Here is a 12,703-nt window from a genome sequence, read left to right as displayed (position 1 = left end):
ACCCCAGGCCTGGCAGCTCTGGAGGGGACCATCCCCACCTTCCAAGGCCTCCCAGGGCTGGGACTGTCCCGGTGGCTCTAACTCGTGTCCCTTGGTTCCTGCCCCAGCTGAACATCCACGTGGGGAACATCTCCTTGGTGGACCAGTTTGAGTGGGACATGTCGGAGAAGGAGAACTCACCAGAGAAGTTTGCCCTGAAGTTGTGCTCAGAGCTGGGGCTGGGCGGGGAGTTTGTCACTACCATCGCATACAGCATCCGGGGACAGCTGAGCTGGCATCAGAAGACCTACGCCTTCAGGTAGGATTGCACATGAGACTTGGAGTGTTTTTTTTTTCCAGTTCAGTGTGAGCCTGAAGTCCTTAGCTCCTTGGTGCCCCAGGTCCCAAGCGCCCCCAAGTGCACTTCTGGGCCCCTCATCCTCCACGCTGCTGTCCTGCCCCTTGTCGCTCTGCACTTGGGCCCAGACTGTTCTTCTGTCAGGGCCACTTCTTGCCTAGGATTCTTCATCTATTGGACCTGAATTCTGTCTTAAACAAGAGCCCTCTCGAGACTCAGGGAGTCCCCTGGCGGCCCCTTCTCCCTGTAGCATCTCTTGCCTTCACTCCAAGAGCATGTGGTGAGTACTACGAGGGTGCTGGAGCCCAGGCTGGGCACTGTGGAAGACAGAGACAGGTCACCCTGATCCTGCCTGCAGCTTCAGGCTGGCTCAGAAGGTGAAATGTGAACAGAACATTCTGGTCCAGTGTCTTCTGCGCTGGGGCTGGGAGTGGGCTGGGACGGCCTTCCTGTTCCAGCAGAGGGTAGGAGCAAGTAGGACAGTTACATGGGAGGGAGTCTGCCAGGCTGGGATGGTGTGCGGAGCGGAGGTGTCGCCAGTGTCCCTGCATCAAAGCAGGATGTCAGGATTTGTTGAGCTCAGCAGGCTGTCACCATCTGTATTCGCACTCATCACTCAAGGACAACAGCTTAAAATGCTCCACATGGAGCAAATTTTTGCAAAGACATGACAATTAATGAAGCTCACTAGTAGGTTTGTGTCTCAGCTTGTTTTCCCAGACATCCCAAGAGACAGCTTTCTATGGTTTCCTATAAATTAGCAAGAGCGAAGGAATGAGGGCACGGCCACAGGGACCATGGCCCCGGGGCCTGGGAAGCAGCTGAGCCCCTCAGCCCGAGGGCCAGCTGGGGAGCTGGTGTCTAGTGATGCTTCCCTGTTCCTGGGGGTCCTGCACGAGCAGCCATGGTGTCCGCTTACCCTGTGTGGAGCCAAGGCCAAAAAGCCAGTCTAGGGAGGCCTCGCTCCCCAGAGTTGACTCTGAGATCATGGGAGGCAGTGACATTGCGCAGGTCCTGGGAGTGACACTGACACTGAGCACGTCTTCCCCCAGATACCAGTGCAATCAGAACCCTCATTCTGGACGCACAGGTGCAGGCGGCAGACTTGCTGCTCCAGCAGCTGAACGCTGAGGTTGTTGACCTTCACCTAGCCTGTGGCAGCTGCCAATACCACAATCAAGGCTCAGGAACTGAAGCCCCCAGAGCTTCTTGATGGGTCCCCTGGCCTTTCTCTCTGCCGCCAGCATCCCTCCTGCTCTGACCCCCAGGTGACCTAAGCCATCAGCTTAAATTCCTTGCTGAGCTCCACGCAGTTCGCTGTATGGCTCTAGTGCAGGCCCCCTGGGAGCCCCTGGATGTGGCAGGCGGGGACTAACAGGCGGTGCCTCCTTGATGTCAGCGACCACGTAATGAATTCCAGTTGTATGGGTTGGGGGCGTCACAGACCTCCATCCTGCCACTGTCTCCAGTGCTGAGTGTGCAGGTTTCAAATCCTTAGGATTAAAGGCTAGATCACCCGCTGGGGAACAGGGTGAGCTCACATCCCTAGTACAATAGCCATGGCCAGCCAGGACGGGGGAGCAGCTTGCAGGGGACCCGGGGGGTGTCGTGGGCACGTTCTGGCATCAGGAGGGCTGCTGTGTCTTCACGACTGACCTGTTCTGTGTGCCCTATGTGGTCTGGGTAGCCAGGATGCCCCCCACACTGGGAGAGACCTGGCAAGGACGGGATGGGGACCTTCGCTGTCAGGGGACAGGACTGTGGCAAGGCAAGGTGCTGACTTATGTCCCCAACTCTGACCTGCATCCCCCCACCGTGCCATCCCACTCTGTGGGCGCTTAGGAGGAGGGGCCTCTTTTATCTCTTGACGCTGTCAGCCCTTCCCTGCTCTGCAGACCGTGCCTGGGGGAGGAGTGGGCTGCTGAGTCCCCAGGGCCAGGGCCACTGTCAGCCCATGGAGAGCTGGCCCAGGAGCCCCGGCCTGGTCTCTGTGCCTCCCACAAAGTGTGGCAACTGCTGAGTCATTTGACTACTTAAAGAGGGTTTTAAACTCCAGGCCTCCTTGGGCCCACTCTGGAAGCACTCGAGTTCCCAAGAGCCAGTCCTGGCATCGCCCCAGCTCCACCCAGCACCTGGCTCAGTGTTGGGGCATGGCTGGTCACAGGACGTGCATAAGTGAAGCCACACTGCCCACAAATCGGGGACCCAGGCAGAAAGCCGCCATCCCTTTGGCAGTGGGCTGGGCGGGAGGCTAGAAGCATGAGGGGGACAGAGCGTGTGACAGACTGGTCAGGGGCCTCAGGCTCCTGCAAGACAGGGCTGGGTCAGAGCAACACAGACATGCTGGAGCCAGTGGAATGGGGACAGAGGCGCCGGGACAGCAGAGGGACAGGGCTCGGCTGAGAGAGGAGGCTGGGCAGACCCTCTGAGCAGAGTATATGCTGCAAAGGTACTGGCACCTCCTCCAGGCCAGCCCTGTGTGCCGGGCTGAGTTCCAGAGGAGACTGCAGACTGTCTGGCAGCAGGGACAGACACTGGGTGGCCACTGACGAACCGTGACCACAGAAAGCACCAGAGGCTGCAGGCATGAGGAAAGGCCTCAGCTGGCAGAGACCCAGGGTGAGGATGGCCAGGGCAGGGTGCTGGCCGGGGATGGCAGTGGTGGGAAAGAGGAGGCCGGGGGCAAGGCAGATGCTCAGAGAAGGAAGCCGGGCGCTGGCCGCTTTCACATGGCCTGTGGGTCAGGCAGGACAGCTGCTCCTCGAAGCTGTGCACACCGGCAGCCCTGCGTGTGCTGGGTGAGACTGAAAGTAAATGAAGGGTCATGGTGCTTGGTGGCTGGGCCTGAGTGAGGGACAGAGAGGCAGTATCCCTCTGATGGCATGACATCAGGAATTAGGTTGGGGGATGCCAGGGACACTTCAGACTGGTGGAGTATGAGCCTCGGAAGTCACTCCTGAAGTTCTGCTCACCAGCCCAGGCCTGATGTCAGGTTTTATTTGTTTTTATAACAACTTTATAGAGATGTAATTGCTAAGACGTACAGTTCATGCATTTAAAGTGTACAATGCAACGGATTTTAGTATGTTCACCGAGCTGTGCAACCGTCACCACCACCGATTTTAGGAAGTTTTCATCACCCCAAAAGGAGCTCCACCCCCTTAGCAGTCACTCCGTTCCCCCAAGTCTCCCAGCCCTGGGCAACCACTAATCCGCTTTCTGTTTGTAGATTTGACTGTTCTGGTTACTTAATACAAATGGAACCGTCTAATAACATGTGGTCTCTTAGGACTGGCTTCGTAGCATAATTTTTTCAAGGGTCATCCGTGCTGAAGCATATGGCATCAGAACTTCATTCTTTCTATGGCTGAATAATACTCTGTTGTATGAACAGACCACATTTTATTTATCTGTTCATCAGTTGACTAACTTTTGGGCTGTTGCCACTTTTTGGCTGCTGTGAGTGATGCTGCTGAGAACATTTGTATACAAAGTCAAGTCTCTTGGGCGTATAGCTAGGGGTGGAATTGCTGGGTCATGTGACGATGCGTGTTTAGCATTTTTAAGAACTGTCAGGCTGTGTTCCAAAGTGGCTGCACCATCCCCCTGGCAGTGGCTCCAGTTGATTTCCAGTTCCCCTAGAGCAGGGGTCCTCAAACTTTTTTAACAGGGGGCCAGTTCACTGTCCCTCAGACCATTGGAGAGTGCGCACTGTGGGGCTGGGACAAGTCGGCTGCTAAGCAGGATAGGCAGTGGCGCCACCGGATAAATGTGCTAGGCGGCCCGCATGTGGCCCGGGCAGTAGTTTGCGGACGCCTGCCCTAGATCTTGCCAGTGTTTGCTGTTATCTTTTTGATCATAGCCATCCTGGGAGGTGTGAAGTATGGTGGGTTTGATTTGGATTTAATCAAATGGTAATAATACTAGGCATCTTTTCATATATTTTTGGCCATTTGTGTGCCTTTTTTGCAGAAATGGCTATTCAAATGCTTTGCCTGTTTCTTAATTGGATTATTTGTCTTTTTTAATTACTGCGTTAAGAGTATTTTATATACTCTAGATACAAGTCCCTTATCAGATATGTTAATTTGCAGATTTTGTGGGTTGCCTTTTCACTTTCTTGACAGTATCCTTGGAAGCACAGAAGTTTTCATCTTGATGTAGTCCAGTTTATATTTTAGTTTGTGCGGGTGTTTTCGGTGCTGTAGGTAGCTAAGAAACCATTGCCTAATCCAGAGTCATGTCCCAGCTCCGAGTTGTGAAAAGACTCTTTCAGATTGAGTGGCCATGGCACCCTTGTCCAAAATAAATTGATCCTGGGGGCCTGGGAGGTGTTGATTGCAAACATAGGGAGACATCATGTTTTGTCATCTCTTCCTCCTCCTAGTCAGGTGGCCATGGGCAGGTCGTTTTCCCTCAACATTGTCCCCGTGTTCCAAACAAGGTGTCACAGCCAAGGCAGAGGCCGGGGAGCTGCCCTCCTCCGTTCCATCAGCACCCGCCAGTTGCCTCCAGCTAAGCTACTTTGCAGGTGCTCTGCAGGTCGTTTTCCCTCCAAAGTCTCTGTTCTGTCATTTGTAAAGTAGGAGTGATAACTTGCCTGTTGCATTACATGAGGTCACACTGAAAATAAGCCTGAAGGTACTCCACAAGCATCAGTCCCACTCCTTCTGTCACCTGATATGGCTGCCCCCCACCTGGGTGTCTTTCTCCCCACCTGGACAATTTGGAATGTCTGGGGTCCCTGGTGGCCTTGAAGCCTGGAGGAGTGGGAAGCAGGGTGGCTCCCAGGGCCCCAGCCTCCTCTTGGGACTCAGGGCAGCATTTCTGCCTATGTGTCCCCCAGCCCCGAGGCACACTGGTGCTGGCTCCAGGCCGTTCCTACATGGTTGGCTTAAGCAGTTCTTATTTTAGAACAAACCCATTGGAGTGGAATCTTCCCAGAGTCATGGGGAGGTAAACAAAGGGGCCCGTGGGACCCACTCTCTAGCTCTTGTTTAAATTAAGAGGAAAACATGTTTTGTTTCCCTCAGCGTGGGCTTGGCGCCTTTCAAGTCTGCCCGATGAGGAAGGCGGCTGGGGGCCCTCGAGGTGAGGAATGATGTTTGGGGTTTGAGGCTGGGTGGTTCCTGGATTGACAAACCACCCGGTGCTGGCCAGGAACAGCTGTCGGGAGCCGCTGAGGAGGGGTTGGCCCCTGCCCAGTCCCTGGCGTCTGAGTCACCAGCACGAGCTTCTGGGCCTTGTGGGCACGGACCCGGTGGGTTGGGCAGCAACAGCAGCAGCAGCAGCAAGAGGTCGCAGGGGCTGCTCTGGCCTGCAGTGCCAGTGTGCAAGCCTGCTGGCGTAATGGTGAGTAGCCAGGGCTCTGCAGGCAGGCCCGTGTGGACGCGTCTCTGTAGCCAACCGGTCACACACAGGGAGGTGGCTGTGTGAGAAGGTCCCTGGCCTCTAGGAAGCTCCCTGAATGGAAGTATGTTGGCTGCTTTAATAATTGTAATCCTCCAACAACCCTTCACGACCACAAACATTGTCCCCATGTTCCAAACAAGGTGTCACAGCCAAGGCAGAGGCTGGGGAGCTGCCCTCCTCCGTTCCATCAGCACCCGCCAGGTGCCTCCAGCTAAGCTGCTTTGCAGGGCTGCCTGCTGTGGGGTAGAGCAGGGGGCCTTCCCTGGGGGACGGAGATTCCAGCTGGAGGGGAGGGACAGGGCCAAGCAGAGGCCAGAGCGGCTGCAGCAGGAGCGGCAGGAGAGCGTCATGGTTAGGGCCTGGTTGAGGTGCTCTGCCAGGCAGGGCTCGGCCTGGCAGGGAAGCACTGTCAGTGCCCGGCGCTGCTCCGCCCCCCCAGAGGCGGGTGAAGGGAGCCACCGAAGGCGGGAGGCACCTGGGCCCGGTGGCGTGCAGCTGCTGCACAGGCCTGGAAACCAAGGCCCAGAGAGGCGGCGGCAGCTCAGCCCCCCTTCCCCTCCCTGACACTGCTGCGCCCACCCTTTGCCTTCTCAGCCCTTGCTCATGCTGACCCCTGCTCTGCTGTGTCCACTTGACAAGACACAGGCGGTCTATGCAGGCCCAGGGCAGAGTGTGGTCCAGGGATACAGCTTCTGGGTCCAGCTCTCTGCCAACCAGCTGTTGGGTCCTAAGCAGGCAGACAGGTTTCTCTGGGGCTTCGTGTGGCCCCCAGGAGAGGGGCAGAGGGGCCAGTGTGTGGAACATGCGGGAGCAGGCCGCCCAATGCCCCTGTGGGTTGAGGAGTCGTGGGGGAGGCTCCCTCTGATGTTTGCCATCCATCCTTCTTCCCTGATCAGTAGGTCCTGACCCTAGATGCTGGGTGGGGCAGACGGACCTCCTGCCCCCATGGCTCCGCCTCCCGGCTGTGGTGCAACAGTAGCAGCGGGCCCTGTCCATGCTGTCCTGCCGTGGGGAACCACCTCCACAGCCAGGGCCCCCTCCCTGGGCTCGCAGACAGAGAGACGCTAGGGGCAGACAAAGGGCTTGTCAAGAGTTCCCTTTGAAGGGATCCCGTGGGGTCACTGGGGCAGCACTGTTGTTGCTGGGGAGGGCCTGGCATCTCCGGCAGCTCCCTGGAGGTTCAGGTGACAGGAGCATCCCCTGGCTGCTGCTGGGAGGAGCTGGGGCACAGAAGTGGACCAGAGTCCCCCAGCCAGGGCCTAGGCCTTCCCACTGTGCCTTGGCTCCAGCGTCCCATCCGCAGGAGGGGGACAGGTTGGACAGGGATGTTATGACTGCTTCCCTGTGACAGTTGTTCCTCTCACTGCCCCTCCTCGCAGTGAGAACCCCCTGCCCACGGTGGAGATCGCCATCCGGAACACGGGCGATGCAGACCAGTGGTGCCCGCTGTTGGAGACCCTCACGGACGCTGAGATGGAGAAGAAGATCCGCGACCAGGACAGGAATACAAGGTAGCCCTGTCCCTGTGCCACCGGCTCTGCCCACCGGCACCCATCTTCCCAGGCAGGGCCATCGCCTTTCCCTGGTGACCTGTGGCCTCTGGGAGGGGACCTGTGTTACAGAGGCAAGCTCTTGCGAGATGGGCCCCCCTGGGTGGGTTACCTGCAGGGAACAAAAGCAGGTCCTCAGGTCAGGTCTGACCACAGCCTGGACCAGGTTTTAGGTCCCTGGAGAGGTGGGCAGGGCCTGAGCAGCACACAGGCAAGGCCGAGAGAAGGCCAGGGGCCGACGGTGCTGGTGACCCGCATCCTGCCTCTGACCCTGCTCCCACACTGGGCTGTCCTAGAGGGCCCCAGGGAGGGCAGCCCCACGCTGGGAGCTGGCCCCACTCACAGCCCTCTCCTCCTCCAGGCGTATGAGGCGTCTCGCCAACACCGCCCCGGCCTGGTAGCCAGCCCACCGCCGCTCAGCTCGCACGGAGCAGCTCAGATCGGAGCCTCTCCCTCATCTTCTGGCAAGGAGAGAGGCAGAGGGACAGTCCAGCACCATCCTGAAGATCCGGGGACAGGGGCTTCCAGGTTGCCCTCCCCAGCACACATTCCATTTGCTGAGTCCCAGGCCTGCTCCCCCACCCCAGCAGCCTTCCCCAGTCTCTGGGGTTAGGAGTAAGCCTCATTTTGGGTTGTGTTTTGTTTTTGTATAGGAGCCCCAGGCAGGGCTAGCAACACTTTTTTAAATAAAAGGCTATAGGTCATGTTCAATTTCTTCAAAATGCTAGCATTGAAATTACAGGAGAGTCAGGAGTGGAGCCTGGCTACAGTTGGAGGGGGTGGTGTGTGGCCAGGGCCTACACGCCGGGCCTCTGACCCTTCTCTGCCTCAGGTCCCCATGTGGGGCTTAACGGGGTTCCACTCAAAGTACCCGGCTCGCAGCAAGGCCCAAGTCAGAGCCCTGTCCTTGCATTTCCTGGGGCCCTCCGAGTGCAAGAACCAAAAGGAGCGGCTGGGAGCTCAGGCTGGGCCTCCCGCCTTCAGCAGCAGCCCGACCCTGCTCCTTTGGCCCGGCCTTGGGAAGGGGCCGCTGGCTCTGCTGCATCCAGGTGGTCAGGCTGCCACTGGCTGGGCCTTGGTGCTCTGGGATCCCTCACAGAGGGCCTGGTCCTGTGGGCACTGCCAGGCCACCGCCACCCTGGTGCAAGAGGGCGTCTATCCCAGCTTCAGCGGTGCCCACCTCCCCCAGGTTGGCACAGTGGCGCTGTGGCCTAGGCCAGCTCCTGCCTGCCAGGCCGGCTGTGAGGAAAGTGGGAATGACACACCCAGCCTGGTGCCGGCTCTGGGGGTTGACTGGTATGTAGGGAGGAGGCACAGCCCTCGCCCCCTCTCAGCTCTACCTCACAGGAGCTCGTGTGCCCTGTGTCTTCATCTGTCACGTGGAAGTGTCCCACACTGAAGAAGGGACGTAGGATCCAGGAGGGCCACAGAGTGGACACACAGCCAGAGCCCCAGCACAGGGCTGCTGCCGGCAGGTCCTTCCCTGCCAGGGCTGAAGTGAGAGGCCTTTCTGCTCCCTGGGAGTGTGGCAGGGGCTCCCTAGGACCTGGCTCCCAAACCGAGCCCCATGTGGGCAGGGGCAGAGCTCTGCACAGGTATTGGGGTTCTCAGTTGCTGGAAGATACAGGTGAGATGGGCCTGGCCCTTTGCAAGGGTTGGAGGCTCCTATAAAAACATCCTACCACTTGAGACGTGTGAACTCAGGTCCTCTGTTCTCTGTCAAAGAGTGGAACTCACCAGAACCCCACAGCAAGCGGACAGCTGGGTGTTCCTGGAAGGCCCTGAACAAAGAGGAAGATTCCAGGCCCATCTGGCCTTGGAAATGAACGGGCTTCGTTGCTTTATTACTGAAGTATTCACTCAATCCATGGGGCAGCAGGCAGCCCTGTGCCCACCCCGCTAGGCAGGCAGGCCGGCCCACCTGCCGGGGAGGGGCCTGGGGAAGGGCCCTCGCAGCTGCAGAGCCAGGTTTCACTACATGATTGAGGGCAGACTCAACGGACCGTTTCTGTTTCCATGAAAACAATAGCTGGTGGCTACAGGACCCTGCAATGTTCAGCACCTGGAGCCACGACAGCGTCAGGCCTAGAGCAGCAGGAGAGCTGCCAGGCCACCTGATGCCCACGTTACAAGAGAAAAAAGTGATCTGCAGGGTCCCATAAGGCACACACAGGTCCTCAGCTAAAAAGGGCAGGGACAGAGCTTCCCAGAAGTCTCTGCCTCACCCAGTCACAGGACTCTGGAGTCATAGGAAGGGCAGAAGACCCAATCCCAGCCCTCCTCTACACCTGACCCCAGGGGGCCTTGGTATCACTCCATGGAAAACAAGGTAAAGGTGCACCTGTCAAGGTTGCTGAAGAGGGACAGGAGAGGTTGGGCCAGCATCAGACCAAAGGCACCACGGGGAGGGGCACCTGTTTTCCAGGCTCGGCACAGGCTAGGAGAGCCCAGTCCTGGCCCCAGGCGCTGGCCAGCGCCCCCTGACCAGTAGGGAGCAGAGGCCCAGGGTCAGTAGGACTTGCCTGAGGTTCTATCAGGGCACTGGCAGGGCTGGGACGAGATCCCTGAGTCTCACCTGTGAGCTCAGAGCTCTGCTGGGCAATGTGGGCAGGTTCTTTGCCCTGGATGGGCCCCAATCCTACTGCCTACAACAGGGCTGAGAAGACAGGCTGGGCGAGGGTGGAGGGCAGGCGTGAAGGGCCTGGGAAGGGGAGCCTTGTGGCCAGCCTTGGCAGGGGGAGCCAGTGCCTCAGGCCAAAAGGCTGCAGAGTCATACTGTTTATTTGGGTGGACCCTTGGGTGGACCCAGCCTCCAGGAGGGAGGTGGTTCGCTGCAAGCAGGGGTTGGCGAGAGTGCAGGCCCTCTAGAAGCCTCTCCGGCTGGCCCTGGGTGGGTCACTGCTGTGGAGGTGGCTGATGGGGTCCTGGCTGCTCCTCAGGAAGGGGCAGGTAATTGGGGTCCTCCTCAGGAGCATCCAGTAGCAGCTTCCTGTGGGGAGGGGCTCATACTGAGCTGGGGCCAGCACAGATCCCCTGGGGTGGGGGCCATCTGAGGGAAGGGAGGGGAGGGAGGGTTGTCATCTCCAGCACTCACAGGAAGCCAGGGGTCAGCAGTAGCCTCTTGCCTCCAGGTTGCTTGGGGAAGACATCCTCCAGGAAGTAGTAGATGTGGCCCACGACAATCCCTGTGAGAAAGCCACAGACTGCCAGAGGCCACCCTCCACAGCCCAGTGTCCCAAGCCACCAACATGTGCTCCAGGCCTCCATCCAAGCCCAGAGGCCCTTCCAGGCTGAGAGTAACCTCAGGCCCCAGAATATAAGGACCCCAAAGTCCTGCACAGGTTGCCAGCCCAGGGTGGGGCCAGGGTTGGCCCTGAAGGACAGGCTGAAAGGGCCAAGAAGTAGGCAGGACCTGGGAAAGGGAAGGCCTGAGAACACTGCGAGGAGCAGGCCAGGAAGCCGGAACACGTGTCAGGACCCACGTACACACCAGCAGGTCAGCCCTGAAGATGCAAATCACATGGGCTGTCGTGTATGAGGGGCTGCAGGAATGGAGGAGCTGGCTGGGCAGGGCTGGCGGTGGGGAGCAGAAGAGGCCCCCACAGGTGGGAGTGGAGCCCAGGGCAGGGCCCGCTCCCCCCATGTCCTGCCAGGAGCAGCCAGCCTGGGTCGGGCTGGATGGAGAAGCAGGCTCACCCAGCAGGTCCACAAGGATCGAGTTGCCCAGCAGCAGCGAGAAGCCCATGAGTGCCCAGGGCAGGAACGGTGCCTGGAAGGTGAGGAGGCCGAAGAAGTTCACCCTCACCAGAGGGCTGCGGCGGCTCCACACATACACCAGCATGGCCGTGAGGGCCTGGCCCAGGAAGAACAGGCTGCCCAGGAGTCCCAGCAGCTGGGCAGAGTCAAGGTGTCCTGGTGCAGGCCTGGGCCAATGCCCTGGGCCCCTCTGCCTTCCTAAGCCCCTGGAATCCATTGCTTTCCTTCCTCTTTGCCTCTATGTGCCTGCCATTCCCCCATCAAGATGAGCCCCTCCAATAAAGGCCACACTCGTGGCCATCAGGTCCTATGAGATGTGCCCTGCACATCTACCACCTCATCCCAGGCCCCACCCACTGCCTGGCCCCACCCGTTTCTCCTGGCTACTGGCAGGCCCCCCACCTGGCTGTCCAGTGCATCACCCTGTTGTACTACTTTGCATACAGCCCTGGCACCTGGAGCTGAGCACATGGTGGATCAGTACATCCTAAGGTGGAGTGAACGACTCTGTCTCTCTCTGGCCTGGGCATTCAGGTGCGGCCGGCCCAAGGCGCTGTGGCCTAAGGTACCAGAGTCCGTGGGAAGGATACGGTCATAAGGACGCCTCCGAAGAGAAACATGAAGGCGAAGTCTGCTGTGCGGCCACGGAAGGAGCCCTCCTCCAGCATGCGGCAATAGTGGAACCTGCAGCGTTGGTATAGGAAACGCCACCTGGGCGCTGCCTCAGTTTCCCCGCTCCCCGCCTGGCGGACCTGCCCCCACCCGGCCTGGGTCTGCGCAGCACAGGATACACGAAGAGCATGTTGAAGAAGAAGCTGAATCCCAGGGGCCCGAAGAAGAGGAAGTTGGTGATGAGCCTCCAGACCTGCAGGGACGGATGGTCAGGCGCGGACCCGCGGACCCGGCCCGCAGGTGCAAAGGGCGGGGCGGCCTCACCTGGAACTTCCGGAACACGAGGTGCGGGTTGAAGTAGAGCTGGAAGGGGCTGAGGAGCTCCAGCTGCTGTGGAACCCAGGGCGCGTCAGGGGCTGCCGCAGAGACCCCTGCTGTAACCATGGCGACCCTGCCCCCTGCCCCTGCCCCAGGCTGCAGTCATGGCGACGCCCCGCCCGCCCAGCAGCTCACCACGGCGGCGGTGGTGAGGACACAGGCCGCGGTGTAGGTCCGCGTCACCGCCGGCACCCGCAGAAACTCTGCCGTCAGCCCCCGCCACGCCATTGCACCAGCCCGGGCACGGTGGCGGACCGGCGGAGCGCCCTTTAACCCGCCTCTGCCCCGCCTCTCTCCAGTGTTGACTGGCGGCCAATGAGCAGGCTTCACGGCCGAGCTCGTGGCGGGTGTTGTGGCTGCGGTGGCGGCGCGGGAGACAGTATGGCCAATGAGGAACTGGAGGCTTCGCGGCATTCTAGGGGAAGACCAATAGCGAGGGCCCACGGCGCCGCGGGGGCGGGGCTCAGAGGACGAGGTTTGTGCGGCAAAGACCGAAGCCGGCCGGTGGGTCCGCGAGGGGCGGGGCCGCAGGCTGTGGGCGGGGCCAGGAGGGTGGGCGGGACCGCAGGGTGTGGGCGGGGCCGGGGCGGGGCCGGGGCGGGGCGGGGCGGGGCGGGGCGGGGCGGGGCCGCGAGTGCGCGCCGCGGGTGGTGCTGGT

The 12,703-nt window shown here is 59.8% G+C and overlaps 2 protein-coding genes across 4 annotated transcripts in view; one reads left to right on the top strand and one right to left on the bottom strand.

Annotated features, from left to right (window-relative positions):
- Positions 1 to 8,010, top strand: part of SMARCB1 (SWI/SNF related BAF chromatin remodeling complex subunit B1) — a 47,084-nt gene extending 39,074 nt beyond the window's left edge. For both annotated transcript variants that reach the window (XM_012776745.3, XM_012776744.3), the window contains exons 7-9: positions 108 to 298; positions 7,129 to 7,260; positions 7,661 to 8,010. In XM_012776745.3, coding sequence (XP_012632199.1) covers positions 108 to 298; positions 7,129 to 7,260; positions 7,661 to 7,700 — 363 coding nt within the window. In that variant the 3' untranslated portion in view covers positions 7,701 to 8,010. The remainder of the gene's footprint in view (positions 1 to 107; positions 299 to 7,128; positions 7,261 to 7,660) is intronic.
- Positions 8,011 to 10,062: 2,052 nt separating this feature from the next.
- On the bottom strand, positions 10,063 to 12,362 carry DERL3 (derlin 3). Of its 2 annotated transcripts, none has more exons than XM_012776748.3 (7): positions 12,181 to 12,362; positions 11,992 to 12,057; positions 11,847 to 11,920; positions 11,646 to 11,739; positions 10,996 to 11,191; positions 10,394 to 10,484; positions 10,063 to 10,288 (listed from the first exon to the last, which is right to left on the bottom strand). In XM_012776748.3, exons 1-7 carry the CDS (start codon positions 12,271 to 12,273, stop codon positions 10,195 to 10,197), a joined length of 708 nt encoding a protein of 235 aa, XP_012632202.1. In that variant the 5' UTR covers positions 12,274 to 12,362; the 3' UTR covers positions 10,063 to 10,194. The 2 variants fall into 2 exon arrangements, with proteins under 2 accessions (XP_012632202.1, XP_075852862.1); XM_075996747.1 differs by having other exon boundaries at positions 11,992 to 12,083; positions 12,181 to 12,361.
- Between the last annotated feature and the right edge of the window lie 341 nt (positions 12,363 to 12,703).

The sequence above is a fragment of the Microcebus murinus genome, chromosome 22 (assembly GCF_040939455.1).
Source record: "Microcebus murinus isolate Inina chromosome 22, M.murinus_Inina_mat1.0, whole genome shotgun sequence".
Lineage (NCBI taxonomy): Eukaryota > Metazoa > Chordata > Mammalia > Primates > Cheirogaleidae > Microcebus > Microcebus murinus.
This window is presented reverse-complemented; position numbering and strand designations above follow the sequence as displayed.

Bases quoted from the DNA above. Each gene is read 5' to 3' on its own strand.
- DERL3 (XM_012776748.3), bottom strand. From the start codon at position 12,273: ATGGCGTGGCGGGGGCTGACGGCAGAGTTTCTGCGGGTGCCGGCGGTG. The intron at 11,740-11,846 runs GTATCCTGTGCT...CCAACGCTGCAG, and splicing joins TTCTTCAACATGCTCTTCGT to GTTCCACTATTGCCGCATGC. The intron at 10,485-10,995 runs GTGAGCCTGCTT...GCTTTCTCACAG, and splicing joins GATCCTTGTGGACCTGCTGG to GGATTGTCGTGGGCCACATC.